Genomic DNA, 17121 nt, shown 5'->3' with positions numbered 1-17121 from the left:
GCATAGCGCATAAACATAAGCATAAGAGAATTGATTGGTCCATATGCATGTGCATAAGGAAATAGACCAATCCGTTTCTTCATGCATATAGTTATGCACCTATGCAAGTTTGTCTGGATAGACCTTAAGCCTTGTGTACACGATACTAGAAATCGGTCCGAGTTTCGGTTTAAAGCCTTGTGTACACGATACTAGAAATCGGTCCGAGTTTCGGTTTAAGCCAATCAACTTGCAGCTCTTACAGAAAAGCAGCAGTTTCATTGGTTTAAACCGAAACTCGGACCGATTTCTAGTATCGTGTACACAAGGCTTAAGCCAATGAAACTGCTGCTTTTCTATAAGAGCTGCAAGTTGATTGGCTTAAACCGAAACTCGGACCGATTTCTAGTATCGTGTACACAAGGCTTTAAGGCTCAGTCACAATGAGAAAAATAAGGAATAAGATAAAGGAATAAGGAATAAGGCATGTTGCATCTCACTTTAATGTACATGTACTGAAGTGAGATGCGACATTCCCTTATTCCTTATTCCTTTATCTTATTCCTTATTTTTCTCATTGTGACTGAGCCCTTAACATCTGGTTCTTATTGGCTTCTGCACACAGGACGCGGCAAGCGCGTTTTCGCGTCCTGGGGGCAGAAGCCATTATGCCGGAGTCCGACCTGCGCCTCTAGCTCCTGATTGGTCACCGCAGCATTTGCCGGAGCTCGCCGCATCGGACGAACCCGAGCCATAGAACGCGATAACATGCTAGGGAATAACGCGTTACTGTTGCAATGGCCAATCAGACTTCTGTTTTTCTGGAAATAACAAAACGTAGCGGGAGATGATTGGCTACTGCGTTGTTTCACACGTACAATACCGAGTCTATGGCTGTGTTCCTTTATTACTGGCAGTGTATACTGGCAGTGCTGAAAATCTATAGTATACGTGACGCAAACTATAGATTTTCAGTACTGGCAGTGAATATCGGAACCAGGGGTTAGTATGGGCGTATGTATACGCGATAATTTTGTATCTCTTTCTCCCCCCCCCTCTCCTCTCTCCTTCTTCCCTCTTCCATCATCTCCTTTTATTATACTTTCTAGAGTATTTTATATCCATATTCCAACGAAAAGTAATAAGGCTTTATAGCTTCTTATGCCCTTCACCTTATATTGTGCATTTAATCATGCGAGGAACAAATAATCGGATAAAATGTACGAATCGATCTGTGGTGCAAAATTTATCCGCAAAGAGCTTTAAATGAACGAGTAAGTCCAACTTGCATTTTTATATACTTTCGAGTATATTTATAAATGTTGAAATCTCATTCGGATATAACCGCTGTTACAGTGGCAATTATTTTATATTAGTATGTTTGTACGTATATGTACTTTTTGTTTCGTATAATTCAGGTTTTATTTAACAGTTGCGATTTTATTGCCAGTTGCAACAACCAACAACAACAACAGCAACGATGCATTATCGAGACAAAAAGTAATGTGTGAAAGCTCGTGATTTTTCTATAAACGAAAATTTTGGCGACGCTAACAAAAGATCCAACATTAGGATTCTCCGTTGTATATATGTCTCTCTCCTTGTCTAAATATATTTGAGTAAACTTGTAATTATGAAAACAAAAAAGAGATTATTTTATCAAGTCATTCCGCGTAACGACTTGCTAACTCAGTCGGGCTAGATGCATCAGTCAACGATGATAATCGGATCAAATTAACGATTTTATTAGTTAATGTATGCTGCCATTTCTCAAGTAGCTGTGAGAAAGAAAAGAGACTTTTGGATCGTACATTTTGTACATTGAGACGAAATATATCTTTCAACTGATTTCGACTAATATTCATTCTCCTACTAATAAATTATCTTTCAATGATTTTTTGTTCAAACATTTGACACTTCTTCTTTTTTAATTATACATTTTTACCTATATTTCAGGGGATATTAATTTAAATTGTGCCACAATACATATATAAATAAACGGAATATTTTCCATTAAAATGTTTCCTAGTATCCAGAAGAAGGACTGTAGAGTCCTGGATTTAGTACGTCAAAGAGAGATACAAGTAAGTTGTTTTCAAAGAGAGATATTTTAGTACACCGTTGTTTGTAATGTGTTTTATGATTGTACGTATTATACGTTTAATTATAATATAGGATTCAGTGACACATACGATTCTACAAAAGCTGCATGTTACTGAAAACTTAATATCACGTCTCGGTTTGGAAAAGGAATTGAATGGTCACTCGGGATGCGTCAATTGTTTAGAATGGAATGAAAGTGGACAGTATGTATCGATGTTTTGTACCGATTTACCGTCTTGACGTTTTGGAGGCAATGATTTGTTTAATTGATTACTGCGCGATATCTTATTTGTATACAGAGTCCTCGCATCGGCATCGGATGACAAAGACATTATATTGTGGGACCCTTTTCGTTATGAAAAAAAATTGGTACTTCATTCGGGCCATCGTGGAAATATTTTCTCCGTAAAGGTGAATTTAATATATCGTAATCTATTCCTTCCGCAACATTGCCGGTTGATACTATAACTTTATATGAAATAATATTAATATATCTTATAGACAAAATTATGAATTGGATGTCCGCGAATAACGTCCGAAGCTACGCCGTATACGTCGCAAGCGAACGATATATTATTGTGTTTTTGCAAAATTATTCTAGCATAATTTACAGCATAAAATATATTATTTTCAAGACTCGTCGCGCGAGATCTTTTCTTTTGACCGTATTCATATTTGCTTTTAGTTTATGCCAAAATCAAATGACAGTGTACTGGTGTCAGGTGCGGCGGATTGCAGGATTCGGGTGCACGATCTCATGCTCTCCGAACCGATATTCACATGTAAATGCCACAAACAGCGTATTAAGCGTATCGCTACCGCTCCCAGTATACCATTTTTATTTTGGAGCGCGGGCGAGGACGGTCTCTTTTTGCAATATGACATTCGTACACCACACGTATGCAAGAGTAATGATCACAGCGTACTCGTGAATCTGGTATACCATACGGGTTGTTACGCAGAGGGCAAATGCATCGCTGTAAACCCGAGGAGACCCGAACTGATAGCCATCGGCGCTAACGACGCTTACATTCGGATGTATGATCGACGAATGATAAAACTCTCGCAGGTGATTGCAATTTATTCTTCGTCTCGAGATCAGCCATCACGAGTCATCACAATTATAACGTAACATTTTTGAAATCCATAGGTTCCACCATCTCCCTCTATACATGATAATTCGAATGGGGCAAATATCAGCACATATCGAGCGGGCAAAGGTGATCCGGATGATAATATTCCACTGGGTAGCGCGCAGTACTTTATCGCGGGTTTGTTCCTACAGAGAGATAGCAGAGATGCGCTCCTTTTATCCCTATATTTTCCTTTCCCGTTAAATATTACACCATCGCTTTAACTCTTAAACCAGTTATTCGGTCTAATATCGAACAGGTCATCTCCGCTCTCGTGACGGTACCAGGAGTATTACGACCACCTATTTGACATTCAGTGACGATGGAAATGAGCTACTTGTGAATATGGGTGGAGAACAGATTTACCTGTTCGACATCAACGATCCGAACAGTTCGAAAACATTTTTTGGTTCGTCATGGAAATATCCAGGTAATTGGCATTGCTTCTGTTGTACGTGTCACGCAAGTAGAAATTACTGTTGCATATATGCTAATTAATCCTCCCTCTTAATAGGATCGTTTGAGCGAGATAAAAAACTTGATGAGAATTACGTGAAACAGAACGACGTAGATGATACGGGAGATTTTGTAGACAAAAATGTTAAGGTATTGCCACCGCGTGTTGAAGAAATAAAGCGCCTAGTAAGTCTGTACAGAATTATTTCTTACGCATATATACATATAAACGAGAAGTGTCTTGATGCGAAACATTTTTTTTTATATGTTAAAAACACATTAATTTTTTGTTTAATATATATATATATTACCACCTTCGACCCGCTCTACTAAGCATGTCAAGTCGGACTTGACCATGGAGGTGTTGTGAAAAATTAAAACTCTACCCAAACATTCTTTTATTCATTTTATGATTTTTCCACTTGTAGATTTCGCGTGTTTTGCACCATCTTTTTGTAATATATTTTGATTGTTGTATTTAAATATTTCAAGGGTAAAAAAACGAGAGAGAGAGAGATACATATAAAAGTTACAACGAGTATTGAGCAGATTTTTAATCAAGTTTGAATTTATAACGGTACATTTAACACGATGCTTTCTTTGGTTAACAGGCAAACGAGGGTTTTGAGCAGCAGAAATATTCACTAGCGATTAATTTGTATAATAAAGCGATCTCAAACTGTCCAACGGCAGCGGTATTGTTTGCTAATCGAGCAGCTGCTTATATGAAACGCGCTTGGTAACTATTCTCGCTGATAACAGTATGTATAAGATAAATAATTATAAAATCATGTATTCACATATATATAAGTGTGCGTAATTGTGATATTCCTAGGGATGGCGATATTTACGCTGCTTTACGAGATTGCGAGACAACATTGCTTCTCGATCCAGAACACGTGAAAGCTCATTTTAGGTAAAACCAATATACACTAACGGTTATAATTGAAGAATTTGAGTGAATGTTTAATCGCGACACACGAGATCATATGTGAAATTCTTCGTATCTTAACAATTTCAAATACAGTTTATATGAAAACTTGCATCTTTATATTTGTATTTGTATTTTCAAGTAGCTTAGCACACATTAGTATATATTAATATTCTCAACTCTTCAATTTAACCTTTTACATTTAAATGGACAAATATTATTGATGTATTATTGAAACCCATTAATGTGTAATACATTATTTAACACGTGTGTATAGATTGGCACGTTGCTTGTTTGATTTAAATCGATCGATCGAAGCTGATAAGGTGCTCGAGAATTTTCAACAAAAATTTCCAGAATATGCGTCTAATTCGGCATGCAGAGCATTGAAGATGGACATAAAAGAAGCTATCGATGCCGGTAAAACTATATTTTAATTTTATTCTTTCTATATAAAAATACTGTAAAAATTAAAAATGTTTACATATACGTACATTTAATTAGCGTTTAATACCACTGATAAGATTTAAATGGTCTTGTGTGGGAACGCGTGTCAATAATTTAAAACAGTTAACGTACGTCGTATAAATATTTGGACAGTTGGTCTATAATACTCTGATTAATCTTATCGTTCATTGTTATTAGGACAATATTTTATGTTTATTTATATATCATAAAGATGATATTGCGGGGCCATCTCCACAAATGAACTTGTTTAAATGTTTATAATAGTTTACATAATTGAAATCGATAATGTCTTTGCTTTTTTTAGTAGAGTTATCGCCGGTTATTTACTTGAATAAATTATAAAAATTTATGTGAAATTTAGTCTCTAATAAATATCTTGTTGCTGATACTTGGAAATGAATTAATTTTCACGTATTATCCGTTAGGTAAAGATATCGCGCAAACCAGGCAGACATTTCTTCCGCTATCGGAGTATGAGCAAGAATGGAGACGCAATACGATCGACTACAAAATGAGATTTTGTGGTCATTGTAATACTACGACCGACATAAAAGAGGCAAATTTCTTTGGAAAGTAAGCAAATTTTGTAAACAGCGATATAATTATAGTAACTAACGGTTAATTCAATTTCTGAAATCTACATTATTTGCATAAAGTTTATCTTTCGTTAATCGTGTTAATACAGTTAGGTTACCCTTTCTTTTCAAGCAATGGTCAATATATAGTGGCTGGATCGGATGATGGTTCCTTTTTTATTTGGGATCGTAATACTACCAATATCGTACGCGTGTTGCGAGGAGATGAAAGAATCGTTAATTGCTTACAACCACACCCATCCATGTGCTTGTTAGCTACCAGCGGCATTGATCCAGTCATCAGATTGTGGAGTCCATGGCCAGAGGTAAATCATATATCTTTTGATTTTTTTTTCCTTCATTTAATCATTGCATATGCGGTAAATATACTTGTATATACGCGCAATCGTGTTGTTATAATCTAATATAATTATACCGCTTAATTAGTTGACTTTTCTATTTTTATGATTATTCAACAAAATCTATTTCAACAAAAATTCAAGAGCTGAGCGAGGAGAAAAGAGGGAAGAAAGGGGGAGAGGGGAGAGATAAAACCTGTCTATAATCGAAACCTTTTGTTTTATTTCGATCGATAGTTTAAAAGATATACAACACTTTTCTAAAAGTTGGAATTTAAAAGTTTCTATACAAGCTATATCTTGTTCTTAATCTTGATCGAATGGTTTCAAGTTGACAAAAACATTTTTAAAAAATTAATAAACAAACCGCAGCAATTCTACATATATGCTAAAAGGAAAAGATTTCTATATATAATAAATTTTTTTTTCTTTGGCAATCAGTTTATCGTTAAGTAACTGTTGAATTATTAAAGATAAATTTACGCATAGACTTGTACGATTGACGAAAATGTATGGAATGCGAAGATGCTTTTTGTCACGATTCCAGAAACTTTTCTGTACCTCTGTACATTTTCGTCAATTGTGCGCTTGTGGAAAATATCAATAAACGTATATATATATATATACGTACATGTATATTGCAGGATGGTAGTGTGAATGAAAGAGAAATTCAGAATCTAGATGACGCCGCGTCAGCCAATCAAATACGCATGAACAGTGATCCATTTGAATTGATGCTCATGAACATGGGATACAGATTTCCCGTTCCCCAGCACGAATTTAGCGACGAGGACAGTGAGGACCAGCATGATCAGCCAATAGCACCAGCTTTAAATTGTAGACCAAGCTAAATTTTGCAAGAGACACACACACACACACACAGAGAAAGGATTACGTATTAACAGTGGCTAGATAATTGAGAATTTATCTCAACATGCGTATTATAATCTGTCACACTGTTATTTCAATCTTAATTATTTATTTTCTTCTTTCACGGACATGTCTCGAAGCACTTTTGTTGTATAATAATCTATCGAGCCAAAGCATCTTGACAAGATCAAGGGCGAAATAGAATCTTATTTGCCAGGCGTTGCAGGATATATTGTTAAGAAATGCGAAAAACTTGAACAAGAATTATTATATTTCAAGATTCTTATAAGATGTAGTTAATAATATATCATGTTATATCTCTTTGTATAAAACGGATTTATTTTTATCCCCCATAAGATAATAAGAAAAAGCACTGTTCGGCACATATAAATTTCATTCGTGAGTTTGTAGCAGCATTGATATGGAGAAAGTTGAAATTTTTAAAATAATTTACGTTATTGTAGATTAGCTCAATTAGCGCACGATGGTACAAGTTCCCATAAACTCTGCAATGTGCTGCCTTCTCTTGGCTCCTCCGCCGCCAGTCCCAAGTGAATCGAAAAATTTGGCTTCCTTTGACCTGTTTCCCCCTCAGAGAAATAATAGCCAAATACATTCGATATTTCAGCTTGATTATCTTGTATCTCGGTGAAATGTTCTACATTAATCTCCTCTTGCGAAGGTGCCTGTAATGGTAATGATACTGATAATCGCTATATTGTATTGGAAGAAATTTATCGACAACTCAGCTTTAAATAAGCTGCAAGATGAGCTTAAAAATTTAAGACACAATTAAAATGTAGCCATAATCAGATTATGGTGCGAGCAAGGAGAGAAAGTAACGGTCAAAAAGATTTGACTTGTTTATACTTTTGATTAAACTTTTATTCAGACTGCGCGCGACATTTTGATAAAACGTACGTAAACTATGTGGTTTACACAAGGTACCTGATGTTCAAACGTATATTCCACACCAAAAATAGGAAATTTTTCAAATTCCGAACGGAGTATCGATACTTCTTTATGGGTAATATGAAGCTGCTGCAAGGGATTGACGCGAAAACCTAAAACGTATCCTCCGCTGGCCTCTGTACTTAAAATTACTAAAGTTGGCCCAAATTTCGATGTTCTTATAGTAATCTACAAAAAATTCATTCATGTGGCACACACAGTTTCTATTTTTAATTACATCTTATGCATAAAGTATAAATTTTAATATATAATATCTAACGATCTAACGATTTGTTATCGTTTATAATATATGCATATTCACATAGCGTGTAATTAATATACCTACTCACATTTCCGATTGTAAGATAAGGAATCGATACGTTAAACTGATGATTCACATCCGCATACCATACCAAACGTATGTTTGTTGTAATAAAAGTTCCAATGTTCCCCTTATAAAACGAGATTATGTCTTATTAAAGATTATAATATGATATACGTAACAAAATTTAAAAGGAAAAAGTTACATTAGTTGAAAAAAAATGATGGAAATTTCTCTTCTACACCCTACATTGCAACTGCAAAATGTTGATAAAAATTATAAAACAATAAAAAAGTTCATCCAAGTACAATTGAAAAAGATGAAGAGAACCAATAAGTAATCAAGTCAAATTCGGAGAGAGCTTATAAAGAGAAAAAAAGCATCGATCAAAATGAAGTAATAATCCATATCAATCTGGAGCCAAGTATATGGAGGAAAGGAGTAAAAAGAGAAGAGATTCGAATACATTGATCGAGTAATAAAAGAAAGGAATATAAAGATATATAGTTTTGCCCTATGACCTATGATTTCACAACTATACATATCCTTCCCCTTAATGACTCGACGATTAGAAATTAAAGTTGTTGGATGTTAGAGACCTGCTCGACGGATAAATTCCAAACGTCCTGCACGGAAGAGTGCACTTTTTCTTGAGGTAATAAAACCAGTCGATTTTCACGTATAATACCGCTTCTTAGTTTAATTTCTCTATAGATTTTTGATGACACGTAAGCTCTGTAACGGATGCCTTGCAGAAGCGATTACCATCGTTTATAGCAATATATAATCGTGTGCGATTACCATATTATTGTCTGTACAGTATACCTGTAAACACCTATGACCGAAGTGTAATGTCTCGTGCTTTTGGCGTCGTGATTCGTAAATATAAATTCATATCGACAATTTCGAAACGAGGTCAATACGTGAAGAGCTTGCACATATGCGCCATGAATCTAAAAAGGAAAGGCTCATCTCGTCGATCGTTTATCGCGCAACTAACATTTATTAATATTAGGTAATACGGTTGTAAATAACACTGCACCCATATCGTTTTATTGTACATACATCCTAAAACTTGCCGCTAATGTAAAATATATGATTCTTACCGTATGAAGAATTTTCGTATTCACTGCGATAAATGTATTGTATCCTATGCCTATATACATATATAAATGTAATAAAATCGTTAGGTGCGTACGTCTCGCTTCTTTGAAAGAAATGTTTCGAAATTACTACAACTATAGACAGAGAGATTGACTAAAAAATTATATATGTATTTCCAATTAATAAGTTACAAGTACATGTTCTACATGTGTGCGGTATTCTAAATATGCGGCACGCAATGTGTGCTCTAATCTCATTTCATACTCAAGTTGATTCGTGGCAAGGATAAAGAATGCCATATGACCCTCAAGTTGGTGACGATCAATCTTCCTAGATCCCCGGCATTGCCCTTCGTATCTTCTATCGTGTCAAGTTTGTCAACGGTAAGTTCGCCAGGTCGTAACTGCATATTACTGCCATGTAAGAAAACGGACGATTTCCTCTCAAATACTATACCGTTTGGTGCAAATGCATGACTCAAATTCAATCACTTTGCTTCGTTCGTCGAGTGTGCTCACAGTGCTCACATTGCTCCGCGCTCTCCGTTCGATCCGTCCGCTCCACACTCGACGAACGAAGATGGAAAACGAAACTCATATAGTCTGAAAAGCGAAGGCCGGAAAGCTCGACAGTTTGAAAATAATTAAATTTTATAATTACGAATGAGAAATGTCAAATTTGACTTCGTTGTCTTGCCACATTCTGTGCGTCGTCAGCTAAATGAGCTAAACGAAGACGACTGCGACGTTGTACATACTGTGTTGTAGTGGACTTGAACTCGTGGACTGGAATTACTGGAAATCAATATTGTGTGTTGGTTGTCATACCTACAGGCTGTACAACACAACGGTAATGACGTGACAGAATGGAAGCAATGGAAGGTGATACTTTTTCGCGCATAACGCGCGACGCAAACGTTTTCGTTGGATATTCGATCAAATATATGTGTATGGCTGCGTAAAATAGATGAGAGAGAGAGAGAGAGAGAGAGAGAGAGAGAGAGAGAGAGAGAGAGAGAGAGAGAGAGAGAGAGAGAGAGAGAGAGAGAGAGAGAGAGAGAGAGAGAGAGAGAGAGAGAGAGAGAGAGAGAGAGAGAGAGAGAGAGAGAGAGAGAGAGAGAGAGAGAGAGAGAGAGAGAGAGAGAGAGAGAGAGAGAGAGAGAGAGAGAGAGAATCAATAATACGAAAGCTAAAGGCGAAAGAAAAATGATATATTTCCGCCTCGAGTAATGTTAATTGTTACAAGTTACAAGTACATAAAAAATTCACATAGCATTATTATTATTATTACTCCTCCGGCCAAGGTTTGCCCACACCCTGCGACGCACCCATCCTGGACGGATCTTGGCTCGGATAATGAATGGGGGTCGTTCCCGGAGGGAAGATGGGCGTCGTGGCGGCGGCGGCGGCGGCGGCGGCAGCGGCGGCGGCGGCAGCGGCCGCAGTCGCCATTTGCGGCGGGAATATAAACTGAGGGGCGACCGGCGGCGGTGGGATCATCATTGGCGGTATCATGCCGGGGGTGGGTTGCAGATTGAAGAAGTTGTTACCCATGCTTTCCGGCGGTGGCGGTAACGCGCCAGGTAAACCTGGAACAGGCTCGAGGATCTCCCTCGTCGCTTCCGCCGCGGACACGGTCTGCCTTCCCTGCGAACGGCCCCACTTAATGGTGAGCCGCCTTCCACCTAGTATCAACTTGTTGAACGTCCTTTCGGCTGCCGCCTCGGCAGCGCTTCTCTGCGTGTATTGGATGAAGGCGCACTGCTGACGCGGCACCATCGTCACCGATCGGATTTCGCCGTATTGATAGAAATGATCGCGCAGCTGTTTCTCCGTTAGCACGTCGCCCAGATTGCCGATGTACAACGTCGTGATGGACTTGTCCTCCGGTGGATCCAGCTTGGGCATGGCCGCTGCCCTGCGCATCAGTTTATCCGCCACCGGATCGTTGACACCGTAATAGCGATCCTTTATGTTCTGATCTGCCAACGGGTCGTCGGGATCGGTTGGCTTCTCGTGCCGATAAGGACATTCCTCGCCTCTCTTGCACTCGCCCTTTACCCAAAACGAACAAATGTGCGGCCTGTTCCTCTTGTAATACGGACTGGTCCTGGCCAGCTTCATCAGCAGATCGCTAGCCGCGGCGGACTTGCCGACCGCCCCGGCCGGCGTCGTCGGGTCGATCTTTCCAATTTCGTTGTCTATGTTTTGTACATAGTACTCCTTATTTACATCCGAACGTGGTAAATCGTCCTTAATTTTCAATGCGGCGTCGCGAACCTGAATAGGCAAGCCATACTCCAAATCCAATAGACACGTTTGACAGACGTTCTTCAATCGACTGCACGTCTGACAGACTTCGGTCTTCTTAAATCTCATCCTCGCTCCCGGACACCATCTGAACACCGTAAACGGCCGCATACATATCTTGCATTCCTTACCATATCTCTCCTTTGTCTGCAAATGAATGTACACGAATGTTATCGATCTTAACTTTCAAGGAAGAATGTGATGTGATGTGACGTGACGTGACGTGACGTGACGTGATGGGTTAGATTAGGTTAAATGTCTACTAGTTGTTACCGTTCACATCACACATTTGTGTGTGTGTGTGTGTGTGTGTGTGTGTGTTGTCCAAACTGTTAATCCAAACAACAATTGCTTTAATAATGTAATAAAGGACACTCGTGACCGAGTTACTCACCATACGAATGTACGGATTGTCTCCTAAGCACGTCTGACACAGTATCGGGAACTCCTACGTGAGAAAAATACAAGCAAGCAGAGTAAAAGAGAAATAAAAAATGTGCCATTTTCACTGGAAATGAGAACAGCGTTAAAAAATTGTTTTACACTCACCGCATCCTCCCAATTTTGTCTGTTATACGTATTGGTAGTCTTTGATGTAGCCATTGCGCGTTAATAACAACTTATCTTAAAATATAGAAGGAATTAATTAATATAACACTTGCACCATTTGCAATACACATCGATACTGTATAAAATACATATGTATACTGTGATACTGTGATGTGCCATACCATAAAAAATATTTGAAGCAGTTAGAGCTGTTAGCAGATGTAACGAGTGTTTCTCTGATAGTCCATTTCGCGATATTTTGGCCGACTCAACACACTACACTACAGACAGAGGGAGCGTCGAGCGTCGAGCGTCGAGCGTCGAGAGCGTCCCATTTGACCACAACCACTCACAGCGCCCCCGGTGCCTGGATTTTTTCCTCTGGACCAACCAATCAGATATTTCCATCTTCCCATCGTGTGTAGGCACCGTAGACTACAATAATTTAATTTCTGCGGATTGGTAACATTGTGTAGTAGTAGTCTGTTAAATTTGCGGGAATTTTATTGCACATGCGTGATGCGTGTGCGTTATATGTAAAACACATGGGAAAATAAATGGCAAGTGCGAGGAAAATCGTTATTCAAAATGATTCGAGAACAGAAATAAGTGGAAAGGCGGGTGAAATCTTTTTTTTACGAGCAAGCTTAGTAAAAACAGAGTGATATTCGCAATTCGCACGTCGCAAGTGATCGCAAGCAAATGGGAAACGAAGAGATAATACAGTTGCGTGAGCTGAAAGAAGAACTCTTGAAAAAAGTAATTCGTTTGAGAGATAAAATGAAGGATCAAGAGGAAAACGGACGTCGAGAGTCAATTAATTTCGACACGTAAAATATCTGTCAAATGTCGTGCATAAATGTTTCATTTGTTCACACCATTTTATCATTTTATTATTCTATCATTTTTGGTTGATCGTAGCACGCTGTCTTCCGAAAAACTGTCGAAATTGTCCCTATCCACCAGGTACAAAGCTAAATTGTGTGAGATTACGGGTCAAGTGACGGGAATAACATTCAAGAATGTCGATAGAAAATGGTTACGTGACGATACTTATATGTATATGGCTAAAGTAATAACGAAAACAATTTCCTTTAATGTTGAATTAACAGTGACTTTTAAGGTGCGCAGGGAGGATGTGATTATTATTATTATTATTAGGTACATGCACAATTCTACAATCGACTGTTTCTTATTTCTTAATTTCTTTTTCTCAGGATCAAAATGAATTTAAAATTGAGGACATAATGTGCCACTTTATAAACGTCCACGATTGTCGTATGCTGGAAATATCTCCTTGGTTTCTGAAAATTACTAATATGAAAAACTTTTCTCTCCTTATGTCCGGTAAATAATCGCAATGAGATTTGTCTACGAATCCATACACAACTGTCATACAATAAAGGCTATATTTCTTTTCAGCACTTTCCGATTACAATGAAAACGATATCCTCAGATCAAAGATTCTACACAATTTAGAATTAAAGAAATACTCGAGCGTCGAGCAATGCACTCAGGAAGATGAAGGTATACTAGTGCATATGCATTCGCCTGTAAATACAGACAAGAATTATGTGATATGTCGGTGGACAATGAAATTTTTGGACCTGACCTGGCGGATTGAGCATTTTTTCACAATGAAATCTACAGATATAGGTAAGAAATGGTTTTTACCTTTCGTTATTGTTAAACCAGTTAAACAAAGAGAATGATCTTGGGAATGACCAAACTTTGATCGCGACTTAACGGCGGCAACTCGGAATACAACGACTTAATTGTCAAGTAATATCTGCAACGGTTTGTTAACGTAGAATTATTAGTTTGTTATATGTATGTACAACACATGTAAATACACATAGAGTAGATTGGACACGGCAAATTACATGATGAAAAATTTTGTAAGAAATTCCGGTTGAGTCGATGCGGAGCAAAGTTAATTGCATTTGATCAAAGACATTCTACAAATAGTGAAGAATACTATTAATTTATGGATTTAGGTATGGAATTTTCCGAAGAAAATCGTTCTTTATTAAAAGAATTTTGCAAGATTGGCTTAACAAAAAACAATCTTGTGGAACTATGGGAAAGGCTGTGCATCGCTATCGATGCTCATCACGCTAGAGGAAATATCTGACAAAACCGGGTCATAATATCTTGAATCGTGAAACTATTAATGATTATATAAATTTATTTTATTATTAATTTCCAATATTTAAATAGGACAGTGTTCCGCTACGTTATCGCTTGACGAATTTTGCTACGAGTTACGTCCGTCGCATTTGTTTATACAAGTTTTTTAATGCAAACTATTAATTACATAACAATTATATCAATAAGAGTATGTGTGTGAGTGTGTGTATGCACATACAGATTAAGATGCAAACGAGTTTTCCTCAGTGTAAACATAATAAAGAATCCATCAATTAAAAAACCAACTTTTTATACTTGTCTGTGCTTGCGCGCGCGTATATCTGTACGTTATGTGATGGGTGGTACAACCAGAAAGGTAATTGATCTACGTGAAAAAAATTTTTAATATCGAGTTCTTTCGTACTCGAGATTTTGTTTTCGAGAAATTTTGAAAATTGCAACTACGCTATACTCGACCAAATTATCTCGACACTCGACAAATTTTGCTACTGTATTGTCGCACTTGTCATTATCATGATTTGTTTTATATTTAGCTTACTAGCTTACATTTATCTACGCTATATAAACTCTCAGTTTTTATTATGCCATTAATATGGCTAGACGAAGCAATCGAGAACGTATGGATACAATTCTCATCTTGGATGCATATGGTAAGATAATATTTCTCTATGGCGTGACAGTGATTCCTGACACAGATACATATTTAAGTGCACGCATCTGAGATAAATTTTCAAAATCGATTTTTTATTCACATACACAGGTACACATGCGTGTATGCTCTTGGATCTATTGTAATAGGAAGAACAAAAGTCAAAATCCCCAGTGGCGCAATCGGTTAGCGCACGGTACTTATAAACAGTAATTCAGTGTGAGCAATGCCGGGGTTGTGAGTTCGAGCCTCACCTGGGGAACTTTTTTTTTTTAATTTATTTTTTCCGTCATCGCTTTACTCTAATTGATACGACACATTGTTTGCATTGTGTAAATGATTGTCAATATGCGTTGAACAATTAAAATGTCGATAACAATTTATATCCAAATTTGATATATACAATAATAAAAGTTGTCGTTACGATAAACTTTAAAATATAAATATTTAATCAAAACGATGAACGTACACAGTTTTCGAAGACAAATATAAAACTGGAGATATTTACGTGGAAAAGCGTATGACGATTGAATCGTTGTCCTGACAGGTTGAATCGGTAATTTATTAATTTAAAAAAGGCTACGTAAGACTAGAACACTGCAAAAACATGTGACGTGCATCTTCTACTTGAGGATAATTTTATTAATAAATTGCGAAATTTGTACAAAATTAATGTCCGTTGCGTCTCGCAACAACTATACAACTGTACAACCGCTTATTCTTGACACGTACTTTCTTTAGTGACACTTTCTTCTACAATTTTGCGACGATTTCTCCATGCTCTCATATACGTTCTCGGATGAACAGGTAAGAATCCAGCGAGTCCTAATAAATCTGCAACGGGCGTGGTTATCTGTGCACCTTTGGCCAGCCAATATTGTATCCTTTCGAAATTGAAGGACACTAATTTTTCATTGTGCACATTTGGAATAGGGTCGTAGACGCCAACTTGTTCTATCGGTGGACTTCTTTGCGCCTTTTTCACCTAAGGTAAAATTGAGTGCTTAATTAATTGATTTCTAGCTAGAAAAATGTTCCTTTCCTCTGCCGACTTCTCTACATGGCATTTACATCTTTCAGCCTTTTTTTTTTTTTTTTTTTTGAAAGCGTGCGTGATATAGTTGCAAAAATTATTTAACTTGTAACAATTCTTGAAAGAAAACTAGGCCGACTTACATCTATTACGACGATATGATAGAACGGTCTATTGGTGCAACCGTAACGAACAAGACGTAGCGCCTTGCTTAGTGGCGAAATAACACCTGTCCCAGACGAAGGATGTAAAGGTAGTCGAGGCATATCTGTTTGTTTGTTTATTAATATTAAGAAATTAATCACCGCTTTTATAAAATTGCTTGTTTACGATTGTTTACGATGGACGAGACAAACTAGGATAGGATAGGTTAAATCACAGACAATCAGAAATATATAGCCCTGAACTGCGCATATCGCGTGAAAATCAGTCTGCTAATGGCTAATGGCTAAAATGGCTTCTGCTCACAGAACGCGGAAGCGGAAACGCTTGCCGCGGGCGGCAAGAAGCGACGCGGTAGCCAATCAACGTGTGGCTTTTCCGTAAGAACCAAAAGTTTATTGGCTACCGCGTCGCTTCTTGCCGCCCGCGGCAAGCGTTTCCGCGTCCTGTGTGCAGGAGCCATGAGTTTCCACTGAGCGCATCACGCGTCGCGCTCAGTGGAAACTCGGCCCAAGGCCTAAAGCCTTGTGTACACGATACTAGAAATCGGTCCGAGTTTCGGTTTAAGCCAATCAACTTGCAGCTTTTACAGAAAAGCAGCAGTTTCATTGGCTTAAACCGAAACTCGGACCGATTTCTAGTATCGTGTACACAAGGCTTTATGCAGCTAAATAACTGGCCAGCCAAAGTTTTGTTCAAAACGTGGCGCGACATTTGAATTTTTAAATGCGGTATATCAGAGTCAATCAGCTACGATGAGAGAGCGCAAACAAAATTAAAATTTATTATGTATACATAAATATACGAAATTTAAAAATTACTATCAGAAAACTTGGTAGATTAATAAAAATATACGTTACGTTCCCCGAGTTGGGTTTTCACCGACATCCTCATCATTTAGATTAGACCTTTTCTGTGGATCGTTTCTATTGACATTTTATCATTTTTAATATTTTTTATAGTTATATATAGGGTGTAGCTCTATATAATCCGTTGCCTAGTTTTGATGCCAGGATA

General features: G+C 37.6%; 5 protein-coding genes and 1 non-coding gene across 11 annotated transcripts; 3 read left to right on the top strand and 3 right to left on the bottom strand.

Annotated features, from left to right (window-relative positions):
• The first annotated feature begins 1043 nt into the window (after positions 1–1043).
• On the top strand, positions 1044–7206 carry Adp (WD and tetratricopeptide repeats 1). Of its 2 annotated transcripts, XM_071706186.1 has the most exons (15): positions 1044–1253; positions 1412–1479; positions 1936–2063; positions 2155–2285; positions 2382–2493; positions 2768–3151; positions 3233–3353; positions 3475–3645; positions 3730–3857; positions 4283–4410; positions 4507–4587; positions 4880–5022; positions 5496–5643; positions 5779–5971; positions 6649–7206. In XM_071706186.1, the coding sequence occupies exons 3-15, from the start codon at positions 1998–2000 to the stop codon at positions 6853–6855; spliced, it is 2013 nt and encodes a 670-aa protein (XP_071562287.1). In that variant the 5' UTR covers positions 1044–1253; positions 1412–1479; positions 1936–1997; the 3' UTR covers positions 6856–7206. The 2 variants fall into 2 exon arrangements, with proteins under 2 accessions (XP_071562287.1, XP_071562286.1); XM_071706185.1 differs by lacking the exon at positions 1412–1479.
• Positions 7128–10201, bottom strand: Bbs5 (Bardet-Biedl syndrome 5 protein). 3 transcript variants are annotated; one of them, XM_071706190.1, is made up of 8 exons: positions 9770–10201; positions 9516–9664; positions 9254–9303; positions 8973–9100; positions 8747–8882; positions 8176–8277; positions 7823–8014; positions 7128–7560 (listed from the first exon to the last, which is right to left on the bottom strand). In XM_071706190.1, exons 2-8 carry the CDS (start codon positions 9658–9660, stop codon positions 7345–7347), a joined length of 969 nt encoding a protein of 322 aa, XP_071562291.1. In that variant the 5' UTR covers positions 9661–9664; positions 9770–10201; the 3' UTR covers positions 7128–7344. The 3 variants fall into 3 exon arrangements, with proteins under 3 accessions (XP_071562291.1, XP_071562290.1, XP_071562292.1); XM_071706189.1 differs by having other exon boundaries at positions 9912–10201; XM_071706191.1 differs by having other exon boundaries at positions 10009–10201.
• A 239-nt stretch (positions 10202–10440) lies between these two features.
• Positions 10441–12441, bottom strand: LOC139772465 (pre-mRNA-splicing factor RBM22). Of its 2 annotated transcripts, XM_071706187.1 has the most exons (4): positions 12292–12441; positions 12110–12184; positions 11955–12008; positions 10441–11707 (listed from the first exon to the last, which is right to left on the bottom strand). In XM_071706187.1, exons 2-4 carry the CDS (start codon positions 12161–12163, stop codon positions 10538–10540), a joined length of 1278 nt encoding a protein of 425 aa, XP_071562288.1. In that variant the 5' UTR covers positions 12164–12184; positions 12292–12441; the 3' UTR covers positions 10441–10537. The 2 variants fall into 2 exon arrangements, with proteins under 2 accessions (XP_071562288.1, XP_071562289.1); XM_071706188.1 differs by lacking the exon at positions 12292–12441 and having other exon boundaries at positions 12110–12268.
• Positions 12442–12620: 179 nt separating this feature from the next.
• Positions 12621–14544, top strand: LOC139772467 (uncharacterized). 2 transcript variants are annotated; one of them, XM_071706193.1, is made up of 5 exons: positions 12621–12939; positions 13076–13232; positions 13327–13456; positions 13532–13765; positions 14107–14544. In XM_071706193.1, exons 1-5 carry the CDS (start codon positions 12812–12814, stop codon positions 14241–14243), a joined length of 786 nt encoding a protein of 261 aa, XP_071562294.1. In that variant the 5' UTR covers positions 12621–12811; the 3' UTR covers positions 14244–14544. The 2 variants fall into 2 exon arrangements, with proteins under 2 accessions (XP_071562294.1, XP_071562293.1); XM_071706192.1 differs by having other exon boundaries at positions 12622–12939; positions 13031–13232.
• Positions 14280–16366, bottom strand: Mrps16 (mitochondrial ribosomal protein S16). Its single transcript, XM_071706194.1, has 2 exons — positions 16086–16366; positions 14280–15894 (listed from the first exon to the last, which is right to left on the bottom strand). Exons 1-2 carry the CDS (start codon positions 16206–16208, stop codon positions 15625–15627), a joined length of 393 nt encoding a protein of 130 aa, XP_071562295.1. The 5' UTR covers positions 16209–16366; the 3' UTR covers positions 14280–15624.
• On the top strand, positions 15077–15171 carry Trnai-uau (transfer RNA isoleucine (anticodon UAU)). Its single transcript has 2 exons — positions 15077–15114; positions 15136–15171. It is a non-coding gene; the product is annotated as a tRNA-Ile (tRNA).
• Positions 16367–17121: the final 755 nt, after the last annotated feature.

Source organism: Temnothorax nylanderi, unplaced genomic scaffold, assembly GCF_030848795.1.
Source record: "Temnothorax nylanderi isolate EJ_2023f unplaced genomic scaffold, tnyl_v1.0 TNYL_tig0049_pilon, whole genome shotgun sequence".
In the NCBI taxonomy this organism is placed as follows: Eukaryota; Metazoa; Arthropoda; class Insecta; order Hymenoptera; family Formicidae; genus Temnothorax; species Temnothorax nylanderi.
Note: the sequence above shows the minus strand (reverse complement) of the source record. Positions and strands in the feature narration are given on the sequence as shown.

Excerpts from the sequence above, each read along its gene's own strand:
- Adp (XM_071706185.1), top strand. The coding sequence starts at position 1,998 with ATGTTTCCTAGTATCCAGAAGAAGGACTGTAGAGTCCTGGATTTAGTA. Across the intron at positions 2,494-2,767 it reads GAAATATTTTCTCCGTAAAG|TTTATGCCAAAATCAAATGA; the intron begins GTGAATTTAATA and ends ATTTGCTTTTAG. Across the intron at positions 4,411-4,506 it reads GCTTATATGAAACGCGCTTG|GGATGGCGATATTTACGCTG; the intron begins GTAACTATTCTC and ends TGATATTCCTAG.
- Bbs5 (XM_071706189.1), bottom strand. The coding sequence starts at position 9,952 with ATGTGGCAAGACAACGAAGTCAAATTTGACATTTCTCATTC. Across the intron at positions 8,278-8,746 it reads GGAATTTATCCGTCGAGCAG|GGGAACATTGGAACTTTTAT; the intron begins GTCTCTAACATC and ends TCGTTTTATAAG. Across the intron at positions 8,015-8,175 it reads CTTATCTTACAATCGGAAAT|ATTACTATAAGAACATCGAA; the intron begins GTGAGTAGGTAT and ends AATTTTTTGTAG.
- LOC139772465 (XM_071706187.1), bottom strand. The coding sequence starts at position 12,163 with ATGGCTACATCAAAGACTACCAATACGTATAACAGACAAAATTGGGAG. Across the intron at positions 12,009-12,109 it reads GACAAAATTGGGAGGATGCG|GAGTTCCCGATACTGTGTCA; the intron begins GTGAGTGTAAAA and ends TTTCTCACGTAG. Across the intron at positions 11,708-11,954 it reads ACAATCCGTACATTCGTATG|ACAAAGGAGAGATATGGTAA; the intron begins GTGAGTAACTCG and ends ATTCATTTGCAG.
- LOC139772467 (XM_071706192.1), top strand. The coding sequence starts at position 12,812 with ATGGGAAACGAAGAGATAATACAGTTGCGTGAGCTGAAAGAAGAACTC. Across the intron at positions 13,233-13,326 it reads AATTAACAGTGACTTTTAAG|GATCAAAATGAATTTAAAAT; the intron begins GTGCGCAGGGAG and ends TCTTTTTCTCAG. Across the intron at positions 13,457-13,531 it reads CTTTTCTCTCCTTATGTCCG|CACTTTCCGATTACAATGAA; the intron begins GTAAATAATCGC and ends ATTTCTTTTCAG.
- Mrps16 (XM_071706194.1), bottom strand. The coding sequence starts at position 16,208 with ATGCCTCGACTACCTTTACATCCTTCGTCTGGGACAGGTGTTATTTCG. Across the intron at positions 15,895-16,085 it reads ATCATATCGTCGTAATAGAT|GTGAAAAAGGCGCAAAGAAG; the intron begins GTAAGTCGGCCT and ends ATTTTACCTTAG.